The sequence below is a fragment of the Melospiza melodia genome, chromosome 1 (genome assembly GCF_035770615.1).
Source record: "Melospiza melodia melodia isolate bMelMel2 chromosome 1, bMelMel2.pri, whole genome shotgun sequence".
In the NCBI taxonomy this organism is placed as follows: domain Eukaryota; kingdom Metazoa; phylum Chordata; class Aves; order Passeriformes; family Passerellidae; genus Melospiza; species Melospiza melodia.
The window spans coordinates 161,779,881-161,805,357 of NC_086194.1; the positions used below are offsets into that span (position 1 = coordinate 161,779,881).

A 25,477-nucleotide genomic window follows, 5' to 3' on the forward strand; every position below is an offset into this window, starting at 1 on the left:
CCTTCCCGGGCCGGAGCGCCTCCCGGCGGCGGGGCCCGCGGCCCGGCCTGCTCGCCATGAACATCGACGTGGAGTTCCACATCCGCCACAACTACCCCTGGGCCCGGCTGCCCGCCAGCGTCAGGCAGGTGCGGCTGCCCGGCTGCCGGCCCGGGGAGCGGCGGGGGGACACGGGGCACTCGGCCCTGCCTGTCCCGGGACAGGGCGGGCGGGCCCGCGGAGCGTGTGGAGCGCTCTGTGGGACAGGGGGGTTTGGGGTGTGCACAGCCCCTCTGTGGGGAAAGGGGCTCTGGGTGTGTGCGACGTGTCTGTGGGGAGAAGGGAATGACACAACGGTGTGTGCTGTGTGTGAGAGGCGGGGACTGTGCGTGTGTGTGGGGGGCCTCAGTGAGGAGAGGGGTGCATCGGGGTGCCGCGGGGTCCCGGAGGGAGATGTGGGGTCCCGCTCAGCCACCTTGGTGCAGGTGTCAAACAGCCGGGTCAGGTGTCCCCTATGTCACCCCCGAATGGGGCAGCCGGACCGGGACAGGCGCCTTAGGAGTCTTGTGCAGCCCCGTGTTTCGGTAGGCAGAGAATTGTTTGCTGCAGGTGGCTCATGGAAAAGAAAACCTCATGAAATTTTGATTGCCTGGGTTTAATGGGCCTCTGATAGCAAAGAGGAGGTATTGTGTCAAGTTGAGGGGAGGTTCTCGTTCCAAAGTCTTACACTGCTTTGAAGCAGATGCTGTTGAACAATTCATGCTCTTGCACAGGGGAACGATGGAGAGGATGAGTAGTTGCTGCAGGCCACAAGTAATGCAGTTGCTTGAGTTTGAGATTCCAGGAGCAGTAAGAGGAGAATAAATGATAATTTTTCTTTACCTGTCCAGCTGAGTGCCATATTGTTGGCTTTGTGATTCAGGATAGAAAATATGCCAGTATTTTTCGCATTATTTACTTAAATGTAACTTCTGGAATACTGTTTTACCTGGTTTATTGTTAGTATAGTCCTTAATATTTTTGTCCTTTGAGCAAACACTTGGCTCCCTCTTTTGATATTTAATCAATTCCAGACCCTGTCTCTGATATCAAGTGTTGCTTTTCTAATTCCTGATTCTGCAGTTTGTATGCAGCTTTCTTGTTTATCCCATATGTGCAGGAAAGTACCTTTTTGTCAAAGGATATCTTTTAATGTAAGTTTCAATGAGGGAACCAGGAGAAGCAATAGAAAAACCAGACAACCCAGATCACTTGTTGCAGATGCAGAGTAGAAGAGTAATTTGGGGAATATTGAGGGGATAGTTCTTGAAATAAGGCATCTGAAGCATGAACCAAAGTTCTCTTTTTATCTTCTTTCATGATAGTCATGTAATGTGCTGTGCTTGTTCCTTAATCTCGTGACCCAGGATCACTTGATAGTTTTAACTTCCGCAAAGCTGCAACTTGAGCTGTTTCACCTTTTTTTTTTTGGTGTTAAATGTTTCTTAGGTGCAGTAAATAAAGCTTCACATCATTCACCATGCTTGTTTGTGCTGCACTAATTCTGGGTAATTTCTCAAGGCTGAATGACACTAAATGCTGGTAAATGTTTGATGCATCATGTCTGATTTGAAAATCAGATGCTCGCTTTTTATCAGAGTGGTACTAGGAAAAATAATCTGAAAATGATTGCTGAAATATGCATCCTGTGTAGAGACCTATTTAAAGGTGTTTTTGAACTCACAGAGAGACTAAAGATAGTGTCATGTTGAACTGGGGGGCTCCCTGAGCAATGACAACTGCCTGCATGTGTTTCCTCATAAGACACTTTGCAGTGGTTTAACTGCAGGGTGGGGGTTGTGCAAGTCAGTTAAAAGGCCTTTATGTTTTCAAGGGTCTTGGGAACTCCCAGAGGGAATATGAGAGGCAGGTTGTGCTCTACAGCATCCGCAATCAGCTGCGCTACCGGAATAACTTAGGTGAGTAAAGAAGCAGAGTGATTCTGAGTCCTGCCCCACTCTTCTGTGTGGAAGCTTGTCTCTGCTGTAAAACTGCCAGAGCAAATCCAGTTCAAAGGTCCTTCCTTCCTTGAAAATAAATGCTTCTAAATAATAAAAGGATGAAAAATCCTGACTTTTGAGTCCATTTGACAACTTCTCTAGCAAAGCACTCCTGAAGGTTACAGAGTTGGCAGGTGGAACTGAATTCCTACTGTACTTCTGCTGCCATTTTCCTAGAAATTAGGAGAGGGTTTGGTAGTTAAGCCTGTCACTAGGTTAGATGCAGACAGTTATCCTGACTCACAGGAGCTTTTGGCTACGACTTGTTTGCAGACTTTCAATTTAGTTCACATTGACTGAATGCATTTTTCTTCCCAAAGCAAATAATTAAAAGATAATTTTCTACAAGCTGCATGAGTTCTGTCTCAATGGGCCACTTCCTGGTGACCTTTTAAATAAATCTGCTCCTTAAAGTCTCTGAGGCTGCTTGTATCATGTGTAGAAATCCTTGGATGCTGAATTCCTTGCTCCACTACTTTATTTAACTTGTAGTTTTCTGTCAATTGCCATTATGCTATTTTTAACCCTTTGTTGTAACACTTTTTTAAAAAGTTGAACATCATAGAACATTGTAACTTTTTCTCCCCCTGTAGTTAAGCATGTCAAGAAAGATGAACGTAAATATTATGAAGATCTGTTAAAATACAGTCGAGACCATCTCATGTTGTACCCGTATCATTTGTCTGACATCATGGTCAAAGGTCTGAGGGTAACACCATTTTCCTATTACACAGGGATAATGGAGGTGAGTGCAGAGCTGTGGTGGGAGGGTGTTGTTCTCCATCTGAAGGTGTTGGTAATGGCCCAGTAAAGCATACAAGGCACTGTATGCTTTTTTTGGTTTTCTGTAGGCCTGCCAAGAAGTAAAGAAACAGTAAAGAAAGTTTGTAGGGAACTGCTTTTACCTGCAGTGTTTTCCCTTCTGCCCCATTAACCTTTCAGGAGCTGAACTTTTGTCATATTGAGCTGGGGTGGGACTTATTCTCAGACCAGTCTTTCCCTTTTGATGTTTGAGATTTGAGTCTTCACTTAAAACTGTAAAAGAAACACCTCATTTCAACCATATTGGAAACTTTTTGAGAAGCCTGAAGCAGATCTGTTGTTATGAGAACAAGGATGGTTCTGTTTTCTGTCAGCACTCTGGCAACCTTCAGTTTTGTTGGATATTTGAAGTGCTTTTATTCTATTTTGTATATAATGATTGCAGACATAATGGATTAGTTGTTTGTTTATTTTGTTATTACTGTTGGCAATTCTGTGTGCTGGTTTGTTTTTGTGGAGAGATACAGGATTTTGTTTGTTAGTCTTTCAAGCCAACATTTTTCTTTGCAAAGCTTACATTAAACAGAAATCTCACATTTTATGTATTCAACTTACTGTGTAACGATTAATCAAGTAATTATCAAGTTTGATAAGGTAACTGACTTTAATAGATCTACTTTAATTTTATTTCATTCTTAAAGTAAAAGCAACAGGCAGAATTTTGGACCTGCTTCTCTGAAACTATGACTTTCTTCTTGCAACTTAGAAGTTTTATTTTCTTTTTAAGGATATAATGAACAGTGAAAAAAGCTATGATTCCTTACCCAACTTCACTGCTGCTGACTGTAAGTATTACCCAGATGAATTACTGCTTTCAGTGAGTTAGAAATAAGGAGCTTCTGAAGATGGATTTGCAGGCATCTGTTTGCTTTAATATGAGTATGTGAATGAAGGTGTAAAAACATTTAAATAGTGATATTAAGTGTGCCTTTCATATAGAGGTCTGTCAGTACAGGGCAGGAATTGGGCTGGTTTGAGTGCACATGGGCGTGGTACAAAACCTTGCCTCTGTCCTTGCTTGTCCATTGCTACTTGCCTGCATTTCCTGTTGATGTATATCAGCAAACTGAGCTGCTGGTCCTTTCCTAGTGTGCCTTTCTTGGTATGTGTTGGGCTGAAGGCTTTAGCAGGCCCCTGAGAGGCTGCTGACACTCCTGAATTGGCATCAGTGTGGATGATGTACCAGAAAAGAGAGGCAAGGGGATCTGGTGTTTTATGACACTCTGGATGTGCCAGATATTTTATCTATTACAGTTGGGTATGGGATGAGGAGCTTAGGAAAGGAAAAACCTTGAACATCTGGAGGAGAACAGAGTAACATCAGTAGCCTACTCAGAAGTCTTACAGAGCAAAATGTAAACTGATGGCACAGGGATGTTATTAACCTGCCACTGAAATGTTTTCTATAGTTAACTCATAATTCCTTGCCTTTGGTATGCATTCATAAAGTTATTTTTAAGGATATTGTGTAGTCAGGTGAGGAGTAGCCTGCAGCTTTTGGAAACAGCTGGTTTTAGTTTTAGAAGGATATTTTCAGTTAATTATTAGTTAGCCTTTGTGTAATTTTCACAGCAGGGAAACAGATGAACAACTTTCCTTACCACCATTTTGCTTGTTGGAAATCTAGTGTTAGTCAGGAGTTTGAAGAAAGAGGTGGTTTTGCTGTTTTTATTTGATTTCTGCTGCCCCCCAGCAATTCTCTTATCTTTACACAGCTGCAGATCAGTGACTGCAGTGTAATTGACTTAAATTTCCTTAATTACATTTTTTCATAAATGGTAGTGTTGAACTAGAAGTTGGAGTTAAAGTTAATTCTGAGACAGAATATGGTTAAAACTAAAGAACAATTTTTTACTATCTGTTCGTGGTTCCTTAATGGTTGAAGGCTAGAGATTATGGAATTAAATTTTGTTTCAGTTTAACTCAACTATATCTCAATCATATTCCTTAGAAGACTTGGTGGCCTTTTGTGTCTCTAGTTCTTAGAGTTCTAATCCAGTGCATGGATGGCATGGGCTTTGTTAAAGGATAGAGAAACTATCACTAATTATCTGAAGTTGTTGATGGGAGTAAAGGAGGAAAGGAGTTGGGTTATGACCTGCTACCCTGTGACTTGAGTGATAGGGTATTTCTTTTTTCTTTTTTTTCCCTTAATCTTTACACAGTGAAGGAATTGGGATGGACTATGGAATGAATTTAGCTCCTATAACTGTCCTTTTATTTTGGGTAAGAGTAACTAAAAAGGTTATTTAAGAAGAAGGTCTGATTCTTTGAAGAATGTTTAATATATCTTCAGTTTAATCCTGTCTTAAGATACATAAAACCTTACTTATTTTTCAGGTCTAAGACTTCTTGGCATAGGAAGAAACCAGTATATTGATCTAATGAACCAATGCAGGTCTTCAAAAGTAAGTTTGTCTTTCATTTTCCCTCCCTTTCCTTTACCCTTCTGTCCCCCTACCCCATATTATTTCATAGGAAATGAAGAATGGAATAATTTTCTGGCCCTGATCAGTTTAATAGTGTGGCTAATTGAATGTGATGTAGTGTATTGTTAATTTTATTATGTTTCCTGAAGTTAATAAAGAGCTTTTTGGTTTAAATTAAAGTATAGTAAAGGAAAATATATTAATTACTACTTTTAAAATTTTGTTAATCTTATAGTTTTGGAGCTGTACTTTATGGTACCAGATAACTAATGTCTCCTGGCCACTATAAGCAGGGACAGCTACTGATTCTGAAAGAATGATTCCATTTTTCTATGTGTGCCATTGAGTTCACAGTTTATTTTGGACCAGTGATCCATCTAGGTGTGAATTCTTGCAGTGTGTTTTTCTCTAAGGCAATGTAATGAGTGCACAGACATCCCTGGATGTGAGCAGCACGTGTGGAAAGCACTCTGATGGTTCATAGAAGTAGAGCCTTTAGTTTCAACAGTTCCTTCCTTTCTTCAGGACACTCAGAAGTGCTCTTGCAGTAGCTCCATGGTCCTTTAACTGAAAGTGAGCTTACCAAAATGTGCAGCTGATAGTGAACCAAAAAGTAATAACTGTGCAATGAAAGAGAAGCTATTTAGCTCTATAAATAAACACTATCCTCCAGTTTTTTCTTTCATGGATTGACATTCACTGTATTTTTTTTAGCTCTGTGCTTATTGAGAATGTTGTACTTTGTTCCTTAAAGTAAATTAAATATGTTCCTAAATTGTGTTTTTTGAAATAATGGAATTTCTTTAAAATACCATCTTTCTATACTTGCGTTCTTTTACCTGTTCAAATAGTTTAAATTTGGACTTGATCCTACTACAATGGAATAATGTGGATTTTAATTAGCAACACCTACAGTATGGATGAGCTTATGGGAAGATTTAACAATATCAAATGGAAATATTTTTTTTCCTTTTTGTTTCCATGTGATCTGAGAGAAGAGAGAAACTTGCTAAATGACAGTGCTAATAACATGTGTCTCCAGTCTGTAAATATATTGCACTTAAAAATGGATCTTTGTACAGATCAGTTTTTATAAAGGTAAATGAATGTCTGTGCATGTGAAGTGCTCTTTATTACTCTCTCAAATGGACTGTACCACTGCAGAAATTTTTCAGAAGGAAAACTGCCCATGATCTGTTGCCTGTGAAGCCCGTGGAGATCGCTATAGAGGCGTGGTGGGTCGTGCAGGCTGGGTACATCACTGAGGACGACATCAAGGTAGTGTGTGTGGATTGCTTCTCTAAATCTGGGTGAATGCTGATAGTCCCTGAAAGCAGGGGCTTGCTCTCACGTGAAATACACAAAGATTGTGTTACAAATTTGCAGCAACTCTCTTATGAGTATCTTAGAGATTGTAATTAAAGGAAATTGTTATGTTTCCTTTGACATGCTCTGCCCTCTCTCCCCTATGTGTCTTCTGCACTATGTGCAGTGTAGAGGTGATTTTGTATCAACCAGTCTGTTGTAACTTATGCGCATGATCATATGATTTGTAGGGAACAAGCAACAAAGTATGTTTTCTTAAATTTCATGTTGAAGCCCTGACAGGTCAGCTTTGACCGAATCTTCAGCTTCACTGTAATCAGTATCAGAATGACAGTGGATTTGATACATATTTTCTTTGTTTCTGTTCTTTGTGTCTGCTTAGTTTTTCATTGTTTGCATATAAAAAGCTTGTGAGATGAGTTACTGTTTCATCCTCATTCTGCTTTCATTTCTCACAGGTGGTTTTTTTACAGTCACTTGATCTGGATTTATTCTCTTCTCTAGAAGTTTTTTGTTTAAATTAGAACATATTTAAAGCATTGATGGAATCTCTTTTTTGAAATATCTTAGGCTGCTCATATTTGGACATCCCAGCAGCCCAGGGTAGTTAATTTGAAGCCAGTTACTTTGATATTGTAATGGGCCTCTTTCTAGAATGATTCCAGTTGTGTGGCTGAACACTGTTTGGAAGTTTTAAAGAGCAAATCTTTTATACTGTGGAGTTTGCTTGCCAAATTCTTGTGCAATTAATTTCCTTTCCTAGAGCATACATAATTTTGTGTGGGAACAAGCTAAAAAATGTAGAGACTTTGAACAGGAACTGCAGTAAATTCTTCAGTATAAATATTTTGGCTAGGAAAGTGGGTTACTCCCTGTACTCTTACATTACTTGTGACTGATTTGAGCCTTAAGTGTTTGGGAGTATTTTGAATGGCATTAAGTTTCACAGACTCATTCCTACAAGAAACTAATATGATGTTTTTTAACCTAGATTTGTACTACATCAGAGAAGTCTGCTATTGATAAGATAATTGATTCAGGTCCTCAACTTGCTGGTTCCTTAGACTTCAATGTTGTTCACAGTAAGTTTTAATGAACATTTCTGATTTTAGATCTTGCTTAGTAAATTCTAGTAGTGTCTGGAAAATAGGAGAATTGATGTGTTTTAATTTGTATCCCTGCTACCAGGTGTGTGACTTCTGGTCTGAGTAGCCAAACAATGCCAGCATCTTCAGCTGGCAAAGCCAATTGAAGATAAAAACCCCACTTCTTGACAGTACAGTGATGATGGTGAAAACTAAGTTAACATTTAGGCAGAGATTTGCTTATGTTTTTCAAATTGAACTTCTTGAATTTGTGGTCATTTTGCTGTGCTGTCCTGGAAGTACTTGCAGAGTTCCAAGTGTGCTGCATCAGGCTGCAAGTGAGGAACCCTGGTTTAGGGTGACACCTGGCTGGTATCAGGTGTGGTTTATTGATCTGTGCATTGCAAATAAATATTCTAATGGGGAGGCTGTTAGGAAAAATTACTTTAAAATTTGAATTGGCTGGTGGGGAAGCCTGCTTTTTATCTTCAGTGTTTTGAAAAATGCTTTTTTTTCTTTTTTTTTCTAAAATGTCCTTTTATTTAAAAAGGTTTGTATAACAAAGGATTTATTTACCTTGATGTACCAATATCTGATGACAGCTGTATTGCAGGTAAGTAAATATTTCATGTTATTATACTTATGTTTTCTCAGTCTCCTTTCAATCGTGCTGTAATTCTCTGTCTTGGAAACTGCTTGTCTGTATACATCTTGTTCCCAAACAAAACATTTGAGCTATGAAACTCTTCACTGACTAAATGTTTTCAATCCTATTAAAACATTGTTTTTATTGTATATAGCATTTATTTCAGCTTGAATTCTTAGGTTGTATTGAATATGTATTTAGGTAAGATGAGATTCTTTTATGGGAGTCATGGCATGAATTAATAAGTACCCTCTTCCTTCTGAAAAGGAAGAATAGCACAGAGAATGGTAGCTACCTTGCCAAACATACATGGGTTTTTGACTTCTTTCTAGACAGATGTAAGGTTTAATAGATACCAGTTCTATTATTCATGGGTATTGTCACCTCAGTTAGTCACAGACTGTGCCTGGGGACTGTGGAGGAGCTTAGATTAGCACAGCATGTGTGCTGCCCTTTGAGCAGCTTGTTATGCTGTGAGAGGTCTCAGGGGTTTCTGAAGTCACTATAATCTGCAAAGGCATAAGTTGTTTGGAACTTGGTCATGCACAAGTACCTGGCATTGCTGTGTAGAGATCATTTAAGTGAAAGTCCTCTAAATACAAGAGACTTACTGCTTAGATAATTGCTCTGGAGGTCTCAGTTCTGGAGTATGTGGGTACAACAACACCTACGTTTTGTTGTACTCCAGTCACAGTTGTGATTTAATCTCCATCCACATTTTAAAATAATTTTATGGGCTGGACACTGGAAATGATCTGTAGTTGATGAGCTGGAAAGTGCAAGGCTATGATGGAAGGTAGTGTGGCTTTAGTTTCTGTAAGAAAACATGTTGACAAGCATTACTTTGTTAAGGAGTGGGGAAATTTTAAATACCTCATATGCTGTCTTCAGATTTTTATTTTTTGTGCCTGAGAAATTCTCAAAATTGCAGATGCCATGAAAACTAAAGTGTAAACTAATTTTTTCTGTTTTAGTACAGTTTCAGTTCAATAAACTAAGTTACCAGATTGTAATTTTGAAAGTAAATCTTATTTCAGTGCCACCACTTGAAGGTTTTGTGATGAACAGAGTGCAAGGTGATTACTTTGAAACACTACTGTACAAGATATTTGTTTCAATAGATGAACATACTAATGTGGCAGAGGTAAGTAAAACTTAAACCTATGTCTGGGAGAGAGGAATATTTAAAAATGGCCCAAAGCACACTGCTCAAAATACTGAGAGATACTGGTTGATATACAGTGATTTTGTTTACACATACCGCCAGGCTTAAGATGCAACCTGTAGCTTCTATAGTGCTTTGATCTTGAAGGAATACCTTCAGTTCAGTGAAACAATTGCATTAGCTGGAATGAATTTATACAGAGTTGACTAAAGTAGGCTTTTATGTTAGTTAGAACTGGAACAAAGTCTGTTTTGCTAATGTGAGAAAAGTTCAAGTAATTTTTTCTTTGGCAGTGAAAGCACACAGGGTGTTGGCTTAAAATAGGAATGTGGCTTTTGCATAAGCATAGTTTGAGTATGAGAAATATGTTTTCATAAGATCTCAAAACTTGCTGAATACATATCTGAAAAATACCCATTAAATATATCCAGGGTTTGTTTTCCTCATTGCCTGTCTTCTGACATACATGACTAACTTAAAATGATATATACAAGGTTAGCCTAGAAATTACTAAGTGGAAGATAGCCTCATATTTCTTCTGCATGCTTTCAAGTGGGACTGTTATGAGGCTTCATGCTCTTTTTTCATCATCTTTGATGCAGACAAAATTGTTTCTACTAGTAAAGGCTGGGTTTAGAAATAAAACTAATAGAAAGATGCCAAATCCCACAAATAGTGATTTCCTGCCCTGTCAATACTGTATTGCTGACTCAACTTCTTGTCTTTTTTTATTTTTAAGCTGGCAAACGTGCTAGAGATTGACTTATCTTTAGTAAAGGTATGTATGTACAATACATATGTTTAACTGGATACAGGAAGTTCACTGTTTGCAGCCCTGGTTTCCCAGAGCAGTTCCTTATTCTGTGTGTGTGTGTTCTGCAGAATGCTGTGTCCATGTATTGTCGGTTAGGCTTTGCTCATAAAAAAGGCCAAGTAATAAACCTGGATAATCTTCATCCATCATGGAAGAATGTTCCTTCTGTAAACAGACTGAAGTAAGTGTCTTTACTCTTTCTGAGGCTTATTTTCTCATTGAAGGGAAAACTTAGAACATCTGTTTTTAAAGCTGTTGGTTGCTTTCTAAGATTTCTGGAATAACAAATCTCACTTGGCTTTCTAATGTGTATAATGACAAGAATACATGATCCTCATGTTAAGCTGAGGGTGAGGAATGGTAATTCAGCCTGTAAGTTCAGAGTGCTCCATTTGGTGCTGTTACTTAGTGCTGGCTTTTTGACCTTTAGGTACCTAGTTGCTCACTTTTCCTGCAGATGAATGTATTTATTTTAGACTCCTGAGATCAGAAATAACAGCTGTCAGTGTGCCATTATAGAGGCTGTGGCTCTTGGCACTGCTAGCAGTGAATATGTGCATGGAGTTGCTTGTTTGCAGGACCCATTGCAGTTCTGTCAGTGACACTCTCACCTAAGTGTGCATCTGTATCACTTCCCAGGCAAGTGCTGTTAATACCAATCAACAGAGTTCTCCAAGTTGAAATGCCAAGTTGCATTAATTAAGAATTGCTGGGTGCTTTTAGTTCAATATCTGCTAAGCCATTTAAAACTACTGCTCTGCCTGTTCTCTTTAATGCTTTTTCAGATTGTGAGAACAAAGTGGATTAGATTTTTTTCCATTGAATTGCTCAATGATGGTGGTTTGATTTTTAAGATCTTTTCACAGTCTGATATTTTCAGCCCCCCAATAAGCCTTTCTTCTGAAACTGAAGCAGGACCCTGAGGGATATTAAACTTGACTGATTTAGGGCTTGGACATTGAAAGGCATGTGTTGAGTCTGCCTGTGCATGGACTACTAGCACTGGAAGGCAGAGATACTTCTCTGGTGCTACAGTGACCAATAGATGTGGATTTTAATTCAAATTTAATAGGAGTACTTTGGATCCTCAAAAGATGCTGCTTTCATGGGACAGCGGGGAAAACAGAAGTCCTATACAGGAAGCTGGGTCATCAGCCACAGATACAGATACCAACAGTCAAGATGATCCAGGTTAGCTCTAACAGTAAATTTTAATACATTTGGATCAATTATTTTTATATTTATAGAGTGATGTAGGCTGTAAAGAGGTCTAGAAACAAGTGCAACACAGATTATGTAGATCCTTTTGTCACATGGACTACTCAGTGGGGGAGGTGGTGTCTACTTCTTGGTTTAAGAGTTTTCAGCTAAATAACTTCTTTCTGAAGATGAGACTGATCTGTATTGTGGTATAAACTTGACACAAAGATACCAACTTCTGAATTATACTAATCAGTAGTTTAGTAGTAATAAGGGAATTTTGGTTTGCTTTGTATAGTGATAACTAACTTTTTCCTTTTTTTTTTTTCTTTGTTATTAGATTTGATTAAATTTAATGGTGCTATTTTTAAATAAAACAAATGTGATAATCTACTTCTTTTTTGTTTTCTATTAGCTGAAACAGCCAGTGTGAGCAGCCTGAACCTGTCCAGTGGACACACAAAGCGCATTGCCTTCCTGTTTGATTCTACTCTCACTGCCTTTTTAATGATGGGAAATCTCTCACCAGTATGTCCAAATTATTTGATGTATTATGCCAAGAATAAATATGTAAAACTTTAAATTACTTTGACATCAATATAATACTGCTTTATTTTAAAAAATAAATACTAAAAAAATCTTCTGTATCATTTGTTAAGGGGTAATTTTGTTTAGTACAACTTCTACTTGTCCATTCTGTTCTCAAAGAAGACAGTTTTGTTTTGTTGTTTCAGAACTTGAAAAGTCATGCAGTCACTATGTTTGAAGTTGGGAAACTATCAGATGAGAGTCTTGACAGCTTCTTGGTGGAGCTGGAAAAGGTAAATTGTTACATGTTTGACAAAGTGCTTTTTCAGCGCTTGAAGTGTTAAAGAGGCCAACTTCACCTTCTAAAGATAATTCTAGAAGGACAACTGTAGAATCATGTAGAAGTTCTATTAATTGCTGTATCATTTCATACCAGTCAGGATGACTGGACACTTCTGTCCTTTACCTAAAGAGTGAGTCATGGTTCTGATCTGTCTTTGTGTACTTTTTGACCATTCCACTAGCGTGGCCAAGACCTGCTTTTCATTTAATACTTGCTGTAGATCACCTTTGCATAAAACCTGCAGGGTTATTAGTCAGTTACAAAGCTTTAGGATGCTAATTTGTTCAACTTTCCTTCAGTGATTGATCCTTATGTGAACAAGCTGCCAGTTGCATTTGTTTTGTTTCTTGTTTAGGTTCAGAGCACAGGGGAGGGGGAAGCACAGCGGTACTTTGACCATGCCCTAACTCTGAGGAACACGATCCTGTTCCTGTTTGTTTGTTTCTTGTTTAGGTTCAGAGCACAGGGGAGGGGGAAGCACAGCGATACTTTGACCATGCCCTAATGCTGAGGAGCCCAATCCTGTTCCTGTTTGTTTGTGTTTAGGTTCAGAGCACAGGGGAGGGGGAAGCACAGCGATACTTTGACCACGCCCTAACTCTGAGGAACACGATCCTGTTCCTGCGGCACAATAAAGACCTGGGGGCGCAGGCTGTGCAGCCTGATCAACCAAACAATGGTACTGTCAGCACCTCTGGAAACGCTAAATTGGTTTACTTACCTGCCATGGACACAGCTTTCTGCCCTTGCTGCTCTTGTAGCAGTCAGTGTCATACTTGTTTAAAAATATTTTGAAATATTTTTCATCATCCTTTGAGCCTGTTACTGGGTTTGCTTGTTTAATGACAGATTTGATTGCCAAGGCTTGCACTGAAGATCCACAGCAACAGATTAAAGGGTAATAAAGGCAAGACAAGCTGAACTTGAGAAAGAAATTGTTTCAAATCACATGCTTCTGAAAGCCATATAGAAGAGTCAGCTGTTCTGTCAAAGAAACATTTTTCAGGCTATGAAAATGAATGTATTCTTCTAATGGCGATAGTTTTTTAGGTCTTGCTTTTAAAACTTAGATAATTTTCTCAGTATCTCTGTGTTTATTTCCCATGTTCAGTTAGTTGGTGAGGAACTAATTCAGTGTCAGACAGCCTTGTATACCTAGAATTGCTAAAATTTTGTACAGATTTATTAAAATTAGCGCAATTGTTTAAAACTTCATTGTGGGAAATGCTGTATTCATGGCTTAGCAGAGAATAGAAAATCTGAAATCATAGTTTCTCTTTGTGTGTTCCATTTTAAATGATAATTTAAGAATCTTGTGTTTTGAACCTAGGGTTCCCCTTGGACCTGTTACGATGTGAGAGTTTGCTTGGTTTGGATCCAGCTACCTGCAGCAGAGTTCTCAACAAAAATTACACTCTGCTGGTTTCCATGGCACCACTCACCAATGAAATTCGACCTATTAGCAGCTGTACACCCCAGGTGAAAAAATCTGTCAGATGTCCCTTATAAAGTGACAAAATTATTAACATGAAGAATATCACTGTAAATAATCTAATAAAAAATATTAAGTTGAGGAAAAATATGAATATTTAGTAAATTAACTCTGTTTAACTTACTAAGAGATTTTCTGTTCAAGTTAGAGTCAGTGACAGGTATTTTGTTCTTGAATTTAGAATCACAGAAAATACATTACTGTCAGCTTTCTGTGAAGACTCTTGTGTCACTGGACTAAGTACCCAGAATGTAGTTAGTGGAGAGTAATACATTTGTATTTCAGTGCTCAAAAACTAAATTTGTATTTCTTTTAAACTGTTTCTTCTTAAATTAAATCTGTATGAATGATGGTTGCAATCTGAACTTATTTATAATTTCTTGAATGATCTCTTCAGCATATTGGGCCAGCAATACCAGAAGTCAGTTCAGTTTGGTTCAAGCTGTACATATACCATATAACTGGACAAGGACCACCCTCCCTGTTGCTCTCTAAAGGAACACGCCTTCGAAAACTCCCAGATGTTTTTCAGGTAGTCTGTGTGTGGATTTACTCTCCCTTCCTTCTCCAAGTGTTTCAAAGATATCCTGGATGCTATTTAGAGATAACAGGTGAAGTCAGAGGTACAGTTCATTGGAGATGACGTTCCTTTTCTAGCAGCAAGTTTTATGCAGCATCTTGATTTGTTTTCTTTTAAAGTTCTGATAAAGGATTGCTACTTGTATCTCTCCCTTTGTCAGAATGTGACTCCAGTATATTTAATGCCACCCCTTTCAAGTTAAGTGTAAAATGTGGCACTGCTGTCCTAATAATAGAGGTTTGTTAGCCCATCCACAGAGTGTTAGAAAAATGTAGAAGAGCTGTGTAAAAAGATGGAGACCTAGTATATTGTGCTTTTTTCCTAGCATTGTGCAAGAAACATCACTTCTACATACAATTCTGCCTGTTTTAGAAGTTGGCTAACATGATCACTTCCAGTTTGTCCAGACCTGTGCTGGAGACTTGGGAGTTATTGGCTGTAATTGTCCCTACAATGTAAATAACAGAATAATTTAATAAAGGTTGCATTAGGTTGGAAAAAAGGTCTTCGTAGCCCCATAGCCTGACTTGTAGAGTGTCTGGAAGCAGGGAGAAGCAGCACATTATGTAATACTTCCTTTTAAGACCCTTCCACTCTCCTGCATTTTCTGGTCTTGATCTCCCTGGCTGCATGTGATTCTCTGTACACAGATATTGTGACTGGAATTGTTGGCTCTGCACTGATGAGTTGATTTCCTCAATTCCTTCCAGCCTGGAATCCACCTAACTTTTTATCATCCATTCAGTGCTTTGGCAGGGAGTCCCACAAAACAGCACAGGTGATCAACTTCTGCCTGAAAGATCTCAGATGCTGCCTTCTCCCATTCTGAGATACTAATAAAGACAAATGTAGCACAGAGGAGCACTGCTGGGTATTCTCTATACTGGACAAATGTAGATGGAAGTGGCTATGACAGCTTCTGAACTTGCCTGAACCAAAAATTCCTTGCATCTATTGGCTTTGCTTTGGAATGCTGTGGGCATTTAGCAGTGTTTGGGTCTTGCTGTTCACATCAGAAATTTTAAAATAGTATTGTTTAATTTTATAATTGCAGAGGCCTCTAAAGTTTTCATCTCACTTTTTTCATCCTGTAGATATATGAGGAACTAAATGTTTTAGAAAGGTTTGGAAACATTCAGAGAAGGGGGTTCATTCTTTGGTGTACCTATATCAGCAGTCCTCTCTAGCACTTGGATTTGTAGATTCCTCTCAAACCTTTCATGTGTCCCTTTCCTTTATGATTTCAAAAATTTTTAGATTACCTGTATTTCTAGGATTTACTGTAAGATCACATAGGATTAAGTGAATCAAGTCTTCTAGAGCAGAAAGCATTTTGTAAGGCCATTGGTGATGACCTTGATTGAAACCCTGGTTTGTCTTTAGTTTAAACTGCCTGTACATGTAGGGACTGTGCACTTCTGTTAGTAAAGAAGCATTCAGTGTGGTAGCCTTGGGAAACTTCAGAATACTGCATGAGTTTCAGTGTGCTGACAGGACAGGTTTTCTTGAACTAAATGATCTCCCAGTTTGCATTTTTTTTTCCTCTATGGGAATATGAGTGCTTCTCTCCTGCCGCTGTTCTGTAACATCATTTTCTTAGGGAATTGTCAAGATATTTCTGGAAATCTTACAGAGTTGCAGTGGAATTCAATCTTGAAAACTGAGAAACTAGGAAGTTATTTGTGGTTTTGTCTTCCTGTTCCCCACCCTGTCCTTGATAGATATTTTGGGGATTGATTTATCTTTGTTCTTTGCTGATAGTGTTAGTTTATCCAGCTTATAGTTTGCTTTTAAATTTATGTGGGATTATATTAATCTCCTATTTGCCAGAAGGGTGCTGCAATGGCCACATGCATTACAGGATTTGGTGACAGATACTTCCTGTCCAAAATTTTAACTTTGAGGTTGGCAAACCTCAAGATCTCAAAGGTCTTTACCAAGAATACAAACATGAGTGATCCTTGGTTACAAGTATAGCACTGTAGAGCTGTAATTACCTATAATAGCCTCCTAGTTGTAATGATATGCTAATGCCTAGCTCTAATATTTCACTTTGTGTGCTTGGATAATTCATTACTTCTGCACACTCTCTTAATTTCTCTCTTCCAGGGTTATGATCGCTTGCTAATAACATCTTGGGGTCACGACCCAGGAGTAGTTCCTACTTCAAATGTGCTCACAATGCTGAATGATGCTTTAACTCATTCTGCTGTTCTAATTCAGGTACAGAGTGCTCTGTATAAATGATGAAAATCTGCATAATTTTTTGAGTTAACCTGTTCTGTGGTAGAGGATATTGACTATGTAGAAGAGCTGCACTTTTGCCAGGAGCTGAAAGTATGTTTAACTTTTGTAGGCAGTGCTGCTGTGATTCAGTGGTGGTCAAGACACAGGTTTTGCCCTGAATTCACACTATGTATGTGTTATTTTGGGCAAGCATAATGAGTTTTGGTAGCTAAAGTAGGGAAGATAGTAAACTGGGATGAAAGTGAAGGGTCCACAAGGGTTTTAGACAGCAGTGACTGCTATTATGAACTGTTATTTAAGAAATACAGCTTTTCAGACTGCTTGGTATTTGGCTCTTACAGTAAAGTATGAACAAAACATGCTGTTTATCACAAACTGCAGAATAAGTTGGGTTTTTCTATTTGGAAGAATTAAAATTGTTTCCTCATCAGTTTCTTTGATTCAGCTGAACTCTCAGAATTAATCATTTAAATAAATAGATGTTTAATATAGTAACAAACATAAAATTACATGTTCTCAAAGGCCAGCTTGTAAGTGGCCTGTTACAGCTGAAAAATGTTCTGTATGCAGGAGTGGGAAGTCCCTTTTGCTCCAGAAGTGCTCAGCCTTTAGAAAATATTTTTATAGCCAGTATTTGGAGAGAAAAATTATTCCTCTTCAGTGAAACTTGTCCTCACTGTGTTTACCACATGCATTTTAAGGGCAAAGGTGGGGTACTTCAATTATTTCAGCTGAGCAAGGTGTTTAATGCATAAATACCTCCAATGGTTTGTTTCATCAGCTTGGGTGCTACTCCTTAAAAGGGAGCACAGTAGGACTGAGCTAAGCTGATGAGTATTTTTTTTGTTCCTAATTTAATTTCTTGTTGTTCAGGGTCATGGCATGCATGGAATGGGAGAAACAATGCACATACCTTTCCCTTTTGATGAAGCTGAGCAACAGGGAGGTAATGGATCATCTTCTGTGTAATTTCTACACTACTTTACACATCTGTTGCACATCACCTTGTGCAATAAGGTTGCAATAATCCTTCTCAAACAATTTTGTTGATCTTATGAGTCATATGAGAAAATGGAAAGTTTTAAATGGTTGACAAGTCTGTTCTGAGCTTAGACATATGACCTTCCCCTTTCTATCTTCTCTGACCTAATTAGAATGTGTTTTCTGGCCTCTCTTATCTCCTAATACAGGTGTAAAGAATTATTAACTAGCATATTTATTAACTGCAGAAGTAATTCTTTTATAAGTAATATTGTATTGAGCATTTCTTAACTGTAAGACAGGTGAGGCCAAAAGTGAACAAACTTACCTTGATTATTAGCATCAGAAACCTACTATGGTGTTTTTCTCCTCAGGAAAAGCTTTGCTAGCAAAATCTATTCCTTTAAAGTCTGCCTAGCTCAACTGATTTTGAAAGGCAGGAATTAACAAGTTCTCATTACTCCTTGGTGAAAAGGAGAGAAGCTTTTTATAGTTGAGGCTATAACCTCTCCAAGTGAGAGCAGTCATAAAAGTATGAATTTCCAGGTACAAAATACAAAATTATTTAGGCTACCACTTAGAAAAGTCTGGGCCAAGTAGAAATAAAACTAACTTCCTAATTTAGTTTTTACTAGGTTCAAAATTTGTTACTATTATATTTGCTCTCTCTGATATGTCTGGTTCTTCATCTACAATGAAGTTGGAAGAAACCCTGAAGTTAGAATCTCTCAAGTTTTGACATGAACAACTCAGTGTTGAAATTTCTTATTAAGCTCTAATGCTGTATTCTAATTCTTCAGAATTTCAGTCATGTGAGGCATTTATCTTGCATTGCATCTGCCATAAAAGCCTCTGGCACTGAAAGAGCTGGACACCTGATTCCTAGCTGAACCTTGCCATGTTTGCTGTGAATGTGTCTGTGTAGGAGAGAGATTATCTTTTATTTGTATTTTTCTTTCTCCTTGGCTCTCTTACTGTACTATAAAATACCACTTCATGCTTGGTGTTATCCCATATCTAACAATGGGATCACTAAGATGGAGCAGGAAAAAGCAGGAAAGCAAGCAGGAAAAATCCAAGTCAAAAACTTACCCTGGCCTAGAGAGGAACCTCGTGGTTGTGGGGAGGCCTCTTTAAAAGTACACTGGAATATGTTTTGTTTCCTCCTCAGACTTCTCTCGTGTGAACATGGGCATTCATACAGCTTTAAAAATACTGAGAAACAAAGTGGACTTGCAGCATTTTTGTGGCTATGTCACAATGTTGAATCCTTCAAGTCAACATGCTAACAGAAAGCTGAGTGATGCTTCTGATGGAAGAGGTTGGTTACCAATAATTGTCTTTTTTATCTGTGTCCCCTAAATTTCACATACAATCACTTGAGCAAAGGATTAAATTCTTTGATTTGTGACTCTACAAAATACTATCCAACACAGATAGGAACTAGTTTTGAGTGTAAATCTATTGGTAGTAGGCTTACTTCCTAATTCTTCTTTAAGACTGGCTCAGAAATACCAAATACAGATTGATAAATGACTGAACTATAGCAGTCAATAAAGGGAAGAAATACTCTTTTAAATATAGAAAATAAATTGTGACATTTTTATATGCCAGAGCTTAAACTTTCATAAGTGCTGAGGATCCTTAAATAGCTCTTCATTCCAAAATGAGTCCATCCCTGTGTTTCTCCCTGGCCCTTCTTCCAGTTTTATAGCTTTATAGAGCTTGGGTAAAGGTAACTAAGCTTCTATTCATGTGCATGTTTATGTAAGAATTACTTTGCCTTTAGGAGAGACTGAACTGGCATCAGGATCTGATGTAAATGGGAGCACAGAATCATTTGAGATGGTAATAGAAGAACCCTCAATGGATTCTGCAGTCAAGCAAAGCCTTGAAGGTAAAAACATGGCAAATGGCTTGTACTAAATATTACCTTGTTTTTAAGGATCTAAATTCAATGTTTGATTATTCTCTGGGACAAATCCCATGTGAAATTCCTCTTCAGATTCCTTAAATAATGAGCAGTTCAGTAGATGAGCTGTCTTTAAAAAGCATGAGCTGTCTAGTGGATCCAAATCTAATATTTTTGACCCCAGAATGAGTTTTCTTGCTTTCTTTTTCTTACACTTTGGTTATCTCTTGTTCTTTCTGTAGTACCCACAACTGAACTGGAATGGGTTCCCCTGGAATTATGCTTTGGCATTCCACTTTTCAGTTCTGAGTTGAATCAGAAAGTCTGCAGAAAAATTGCCACTCATGGATTATGTAGAAAAGAAAGGTGAGCTGTAATTTATTGGTTGCAGGTTTAAACAGATGGTGTGTCTGGAGCTTCTGCAAAAAGAGATACTACAACTCAATGACTATAAACCAGAACTGAGCTATGTTTATAGAGTAGCTAATTCTGATGTGTAAGGGAGGTTTTTTTGGCTCATAGATATGTACAACTAGTCTTCACTTGTGGTAAGATTAAGATTAGGCTTTCATTTATAGTTTCTGTAAAGCAAAAATTAATTCTTTGTTGCAAACTGTGTGAAAGCAGATCAGGAAAAAGTAAATTGGGGTGCCTTCCTACTCATATTCCTTTCCTAGCCTAGCACAGGTTTTTTTTCCTCCTCCTAACTGTTCTAGAGTGGGGGAGGAGAGATTGCTGGTAATGCTTTGATATAAAATGCATTTAACTCTTATGGAAATTTTCTTTACTGTTGGTATCATGGCTTAGTCATTGCTTAGGATCCACCTATCTAATGCTTTTTACTGCAGCTTTTCTTTATGAAAGATTATTCTTTCAACAATGGGATTTTGGGGTTTGTCTGTTTTGTTTTGTGGGAGGGGGGGGTTGGTGGGGGTTTTTGTGGATTTTTTTGTGGCTTTTTTTTCCCTCTAAGGCACAGTTCTGGAAATCAAAAGTAAGGATGCTTGAAAATAAGGCTTAAGGCTATTATTGTAGTAGTTGACCTGCTTTTAGCAGTGTGTCAGTAATAAACTTCTTAAAAGTCATGTTACCAGACTGACCTAGATAAGAATGAGTCTAGTATTTTATTTATTTTACATAAAATAATATTTTTCAATTGCAATAGTTTAATTTTATTCAGTGTAAATGGTATGGAAAACAGCTTTTACCTGACTAGACTCAAAGCAGATGAGTCAAACACCTCTTCAGTGATGACAACATTATCAAGCTTTATGTGAGAAAGCTTTTGTCACATGATGTTAGATACTGCTGGAGTTATTTGTAAGCAAGTTATTACAGGGCTAGTTCACTGGTAAAAAATTGTGTACCTTGACCATAGCTTATTTTCTTTTGTTTTTTACAGCCTTCAAAAACTCCTACATTCCAGTAGAAAGCTGTCTCTTCAGGTCCTTAATTTTGTTCATTCATTCCAGGTAAGGAGCAATAATGCAGATGTTAATTGTTCTGTATGACCTATCATCCTTTCTGCCCTCCTACTTGCCTTTCTTGGGTGTATGAAAACATACATGGTTTGTTTTATTTGCCTTTTCTTTAAATGGTAATTGTATTAAGCACTCAAGACCTACTTGAAGGACAAAGGAAGTACTTCTCTATCCCTTTTTAGCCTAATTTAATACTTGTCTCAACTCTGTGGTTGCTTCCACTGTGTTATTATTTTAATTGTTTTTTATGCACTTGCTCAGCAAACTTGTCTTTCACTTCTTCTGTTGTAACACAGCCTACTTTGCTGGTTATGTGGTGACTGCTTGGATATGTTGGAGAGATTGACTGCAAACCAGGGAAATGCTAAATTTATCTGCCTCTCAAATCAATGTTTCTGTATAAAAATAAAATATATTAACATAGATTTCATGCCAGTTACTTTTGTACTTGTCCTCAGATCCTCTAGATCTTAGTGTTCAATGAGTATAAATATGTAAAACTACAGATTCTGGAAGGACTTTTTAGGCGTGTAGGTAGGAAATAGGGATCTTGTGTAGTAAGCAAAGAGGAATGTCAGGTCTGCAGCCTGCTCTAATTCTGCATGGGAGCAAGCCATGTCTGACATGGAATCTGCTGAGGTGCTCTGTCTTGTGACACTTTTCTCTAAAACTCTGTTTTCAGTAAGATAATGAATTTGCAGGTTACTTAACCAGGTAGTGTTATGGATGCTGTCATCCTGAAATTGTTTCCTGATGAGAATGTTAGAGATTCCCAGTAGGTTTGAAGCCCTGAAACCAACTGTCAGTCTCAAGTGGCTCCTGTCCAAATGTGTTAGATGTTATCTCTGAGATACCCTTTCTAGATGATGTCCATAGAAAGGGAAAAAAAAGGTGCTGCTGTGAGTTTTAATATGAGAAAACCAAACTTCTGGGAAATGATTCCCCTCAGCATATGGTCAAGTAATTTCCTCCCAATGTGTGTATCCATCTTAGCATGGTACAGGTAAATAGCAGTCTGATAGATGTCCTGAAGATTTTAGAGTTTTTCATTCATTTTTTTTCTAGGTCTTCAGTTGTAAGTCTCAAGCTTCTCTGAAGGTTTCTTGGAAACCAAATCTTGAATGCAAAGACGCAGCTGAGGCATCTGTATACTTCATTTTGTTTATTCTGTTTTTACTTCCATAATTATTTGGTATTCACTGGACTGTAGTAACACACTTCAGAAACTCAAAGTGTATTTGCAGATTAGATTAACCTGTGATATTCTTTGTTTTTAAGACACAGTTTTTTGTTTTGCTTTTAGGAAGGAATCTCATCGCTGGATCAGCTCCATGATGCTGGCTCTTCAAGTTCACTTCTGCAGCCAATTTCTGCAGACATGGGTGTTCCTCTTCCTGCCAAGAATCTCATGTTCAAGGAAGGTGTTTTATCTGAATGGAATGGATGGGCCCCTTCCTCAGTTCTTTTCAACCACACCTAGGGAACAGGTCAAATAGAGGTTCTTGTGCATTCATCACTAAATGCCTTTCTTCTATTATGGTTAATTCCTAGTGCCAACCACTAAGAAGTGTATGCTGCTGCTGCAGCATAACCCATGTAAAAATAGTGTTACAAAATGTGTTGTGTTGCAGTACTGGGGAAGTACTTAAACTGTCTAGAACTTGTTACTCATTACTGCATATCTTGCTGCAACAGAGAGCTTTTTAGCTGTCAGCACTATTTTTATCTTGAGACAATCTTTCTTTTATAACTAAACATGCCCTTTCTAGGCTTTCTGATGATTGTTAAATTTCTATGCTGTCACCACAAAATTGCAATAGTAGTTTTCTATGTTCGTTACTCAGACATAAATTCTGTTTAGTTTTGTACTGTATTACTGAAATTTTTTCTGTATAAAGGTAAGAGATTTGGCTCTTCCTCTGAGAGCTCAGTGATACCAACTGATTAAATAAAAATATCATGATGATATGGGGCGTTAAGGATTGTTGAATTCTGTAGTTCAGCAAAATGGTGGGGCCTTGACAAATCAGTACAATGGAAGGAGGAGGCTGAGTTAGTGCAGACTCAGTGTCCTGCTGGTGACCTGAGGCCACTTTGAAGATGAGTGGTGCACTCCCATCTCTGTCAGGTGGAGGTATGGAATTGTGGAAGATCTGAGGTGGTTATCTCTCTTTGCAGAGTTCTTAATGATAATGGATTCATCCTCCTCTTGGTGTGAAATCAGGAGTGTCTGAAATTTGATACCACTGGCAGACTTCAGCTGTAATTTGAACTTGGTGATGATTCCTGTGGGAAATTCCTGTTGTCATAAAGTGAGTTTAAGGTAGATAACTAGTTCTGTCCTGTTGATTAATGTTTGAAAGAACAGAGCTCTTGATTTTTCACATCAGTTGTTAACAAAGGAAGATAAGAGCAGAGGATGTGAAGACAGAAAATTCAGTGAATCTGTGTTCCTTGAACTATTATCTCTTGATCATGAAAAAAGTTAACAGTAAGCTTTTTCATCTAAAATCATGTTCTGGCTCTATTTGTAGGGGATGACTTTATGTAGCATGACTTTGTTTATATTAGGTATTAACAACTTTTTGCCAGCTTAAAAAGGTCTGTTCCGTCAAGCACACAAGGAGGACGAGCGATGTGGTTTGTGAAGACTTCTCTGCTAGCTCCCTTCTTTACTAGAACTGCCTTGTTTTAAATAGTCACAACTCAAAACAAGACTTAATCATCCTTTCCTTACTATCCTGCAATACACAGTGAGTCAAGGATCTGTGGCAAAGATGGTGCTGAACAGCAGCAAGGTGAAAAATGGCAACATTTGGGTTTGTATCCTGTCCTGCATTAAAAAAGCATGTCAAAAACTTGAAGAGGACAAATGTACAAATGTATAGGATAATGCAGTGACTTAATTTACTTAATTTACAACTGTGAAGATCCCATTCTTTTTCACTGGCTTTGTGTACATTCCTGAAGTGTAAGCATAGAACTTGTGCTCTAAGAAACTGGAAATCTGTAGTACTTCAGTTTGCTCAGTGCTGCTTTCTTACATCAGTTTTGTTCTGGAATTTTACCAGCAACAGCTGAACTTAGCATTCTGCATACATCACAGTTACATCACCCATATAAAGTTGATTATTTACACTACTGTGACTTTCTGTACTGGACATACATACTCTCTATAGTGGTTTTTAAGTTGCCTTATTTCCTCCAAAGTAAATTGAAGAGGAATTGGATGTCAATCTGCTATAAATGGCTGAGAAAACCTTTACTGTGAGAACTGTTACATGGAGATGAAGCCAAGACCTGGCACTGCAGAGGCATTCAGCAGTAGTGATGGCTTACACTTCCAGGGCTATAGATGTTACTTTAAGTGCTACTGTGAGCTGCAGTAGGTGAGCTAGTTTGCTGTATTGTATTAAATTTTGCCATGCACTATCCATACTAGTATGTAAAGTGAAGATAGTGCAAGTTGTATGAAAGTTTAAAAATAGATGAAAACTTACTGTTCTGACTGCATATTCTTCAGTGTTGCTAAGTGAAGGATATTGTCCTTTGTTACTAGGTTGTCTAAAGTAAAGTTTCTCAATAAAAGTAGTCTGCTCCTCAGAGTTGGTTAATACTCATAAATCTTACAGTTAATGGTGAGAATTCCAGATGTGTTGCAGTTTGTTAGAACTCAAGCCACTCTTACTTAGGGGCTTCAACACTAGTTTAGGAGCTTAAATATTCAAATCTGCATATCTGAAGTTTACTGAATAAATTGTAACCAAAGAAGTCTGTTGAAATTCCTGAAACTCTAGTACAGCAACAGTGATTGGGATGGTCAAGAGGCTTCAAACTATGTGACTTTTGTTTTGAATATGGTGTAAAAACCCAACAGGTCTCAAAGATCTTCATACCAAAAGAATCTATTTTATATTGTATTGCAAATAAAGACAAATTAAATCAATTTCTTTTCTTCAGGTAGTTTTATTGACTGGGGGAAAAAAATCACATGCATTACACATTGTAAAGCTGTTTTAAGTTTCTATTTCAGCAAGATTTTTAGCTTGAAGAAGACAGTTTGGCTTTGTGCTCTGGCACAACCCAAGCAGTATTGAAGCTAGATGGATATACCTGAAGATGTTCAGGAGCCAGCTAAGAAGTGTGTTACGTTTGTTTTCAGGTTTTTTTGATCATGATTTATTGCACTTTTTTCCTTCATTGTTCTCAGATTTTCCCTTACTTTCTTGTTCAGTGTTTCAAATGGTTTGTATTTTGGAAGTTTGAAGTACAACTGTAACTGAATACAGTTGTGCTCTTCTGGTGTGACATTGTTAATATTATACATTGAATTGTATAAAGTCTGTGTTCAATTAAATTATTGACACATGTAACAAATGTTTACAAATAAACTGTGGTGTAGGTCAAA

At 37.9% G+C, this 25,477-nt stretch overlaps 1 protein-coding gene across 2 annotated transcripts; it reads left to right on the forward strand.

Annotated features, from left to right (window-relative positions):
• On the forward strand, positions 1–25,477 carry FAM91A1 (family with sequence similarity 91 member A1). Of its 2 annotated transcripts, XM_063173800.1 has the most exons (24): positions 1–128; positions 1,853–1,937; positions 2,612–2,763; positions 3,568–3,625; positions 5,181–5,248; positions 6,434–6,547; positions 7,587–7,677; positions 8,231–8,293; positions 9,364–9,470; positions 10,231–10,269; positions 10,374–10,486; positions 11,378–11,496; positions 11,921–12,033; positions 12,240–12,326; positions 12,923–13,055; positions 13,707–13,855; positions 14,266–14,400; positions 16,558–16,671; positions 17,569–17,641; positions 18,848–18,997; positions 19,466–19,573; positions 19,831–19,954; positions 20,991–21,060; positions 22,373–25,477. In XM_063173800.1, the coding sequence occupies exons 1-24, from the start codon at positions 57–59 to the stop codon at positions 22,547–22,549; spliced, it is 2,514 nt and encodes an 837-aa protein (XP_063029870.1). In that variant the 5' UTR covers positions 1–56; the 3' UTR covers positions 22,550–25,477. The 2 variants fall into 2 exon arrangements, with proteins under 2 accessions (XP_063029870.1, XP_063029879.1); XM_063173809.1 differs by lacking the exon at positions 16,558–16,671.

Excerpts from the sequence above, each read along its gene's own strand:
- FAM91A1 (XM_063173800.1), top strand. The coding sequence starts at position 57 with ATGAACATCGACGTGGAGTTCCACATCCGCCACAACTACCCCTGGGCC. Across the intron at positions 12,327-12,922 it reads TCTTGGTGGAGCTGGAAAAG|GTTCAGAGCACAGGGGAGGG; the intron begins GTAAATTGTTAC and ends GTTTGTGTTTAG. Across the intron at positions 21,061-22,372 it reads ATTTTGTTCATTCATTCCAG|GAAGGAATCTCATCGCTGGA; the intron begins GTAAGGAGCAAT and ends TTTTGCTTTTAG.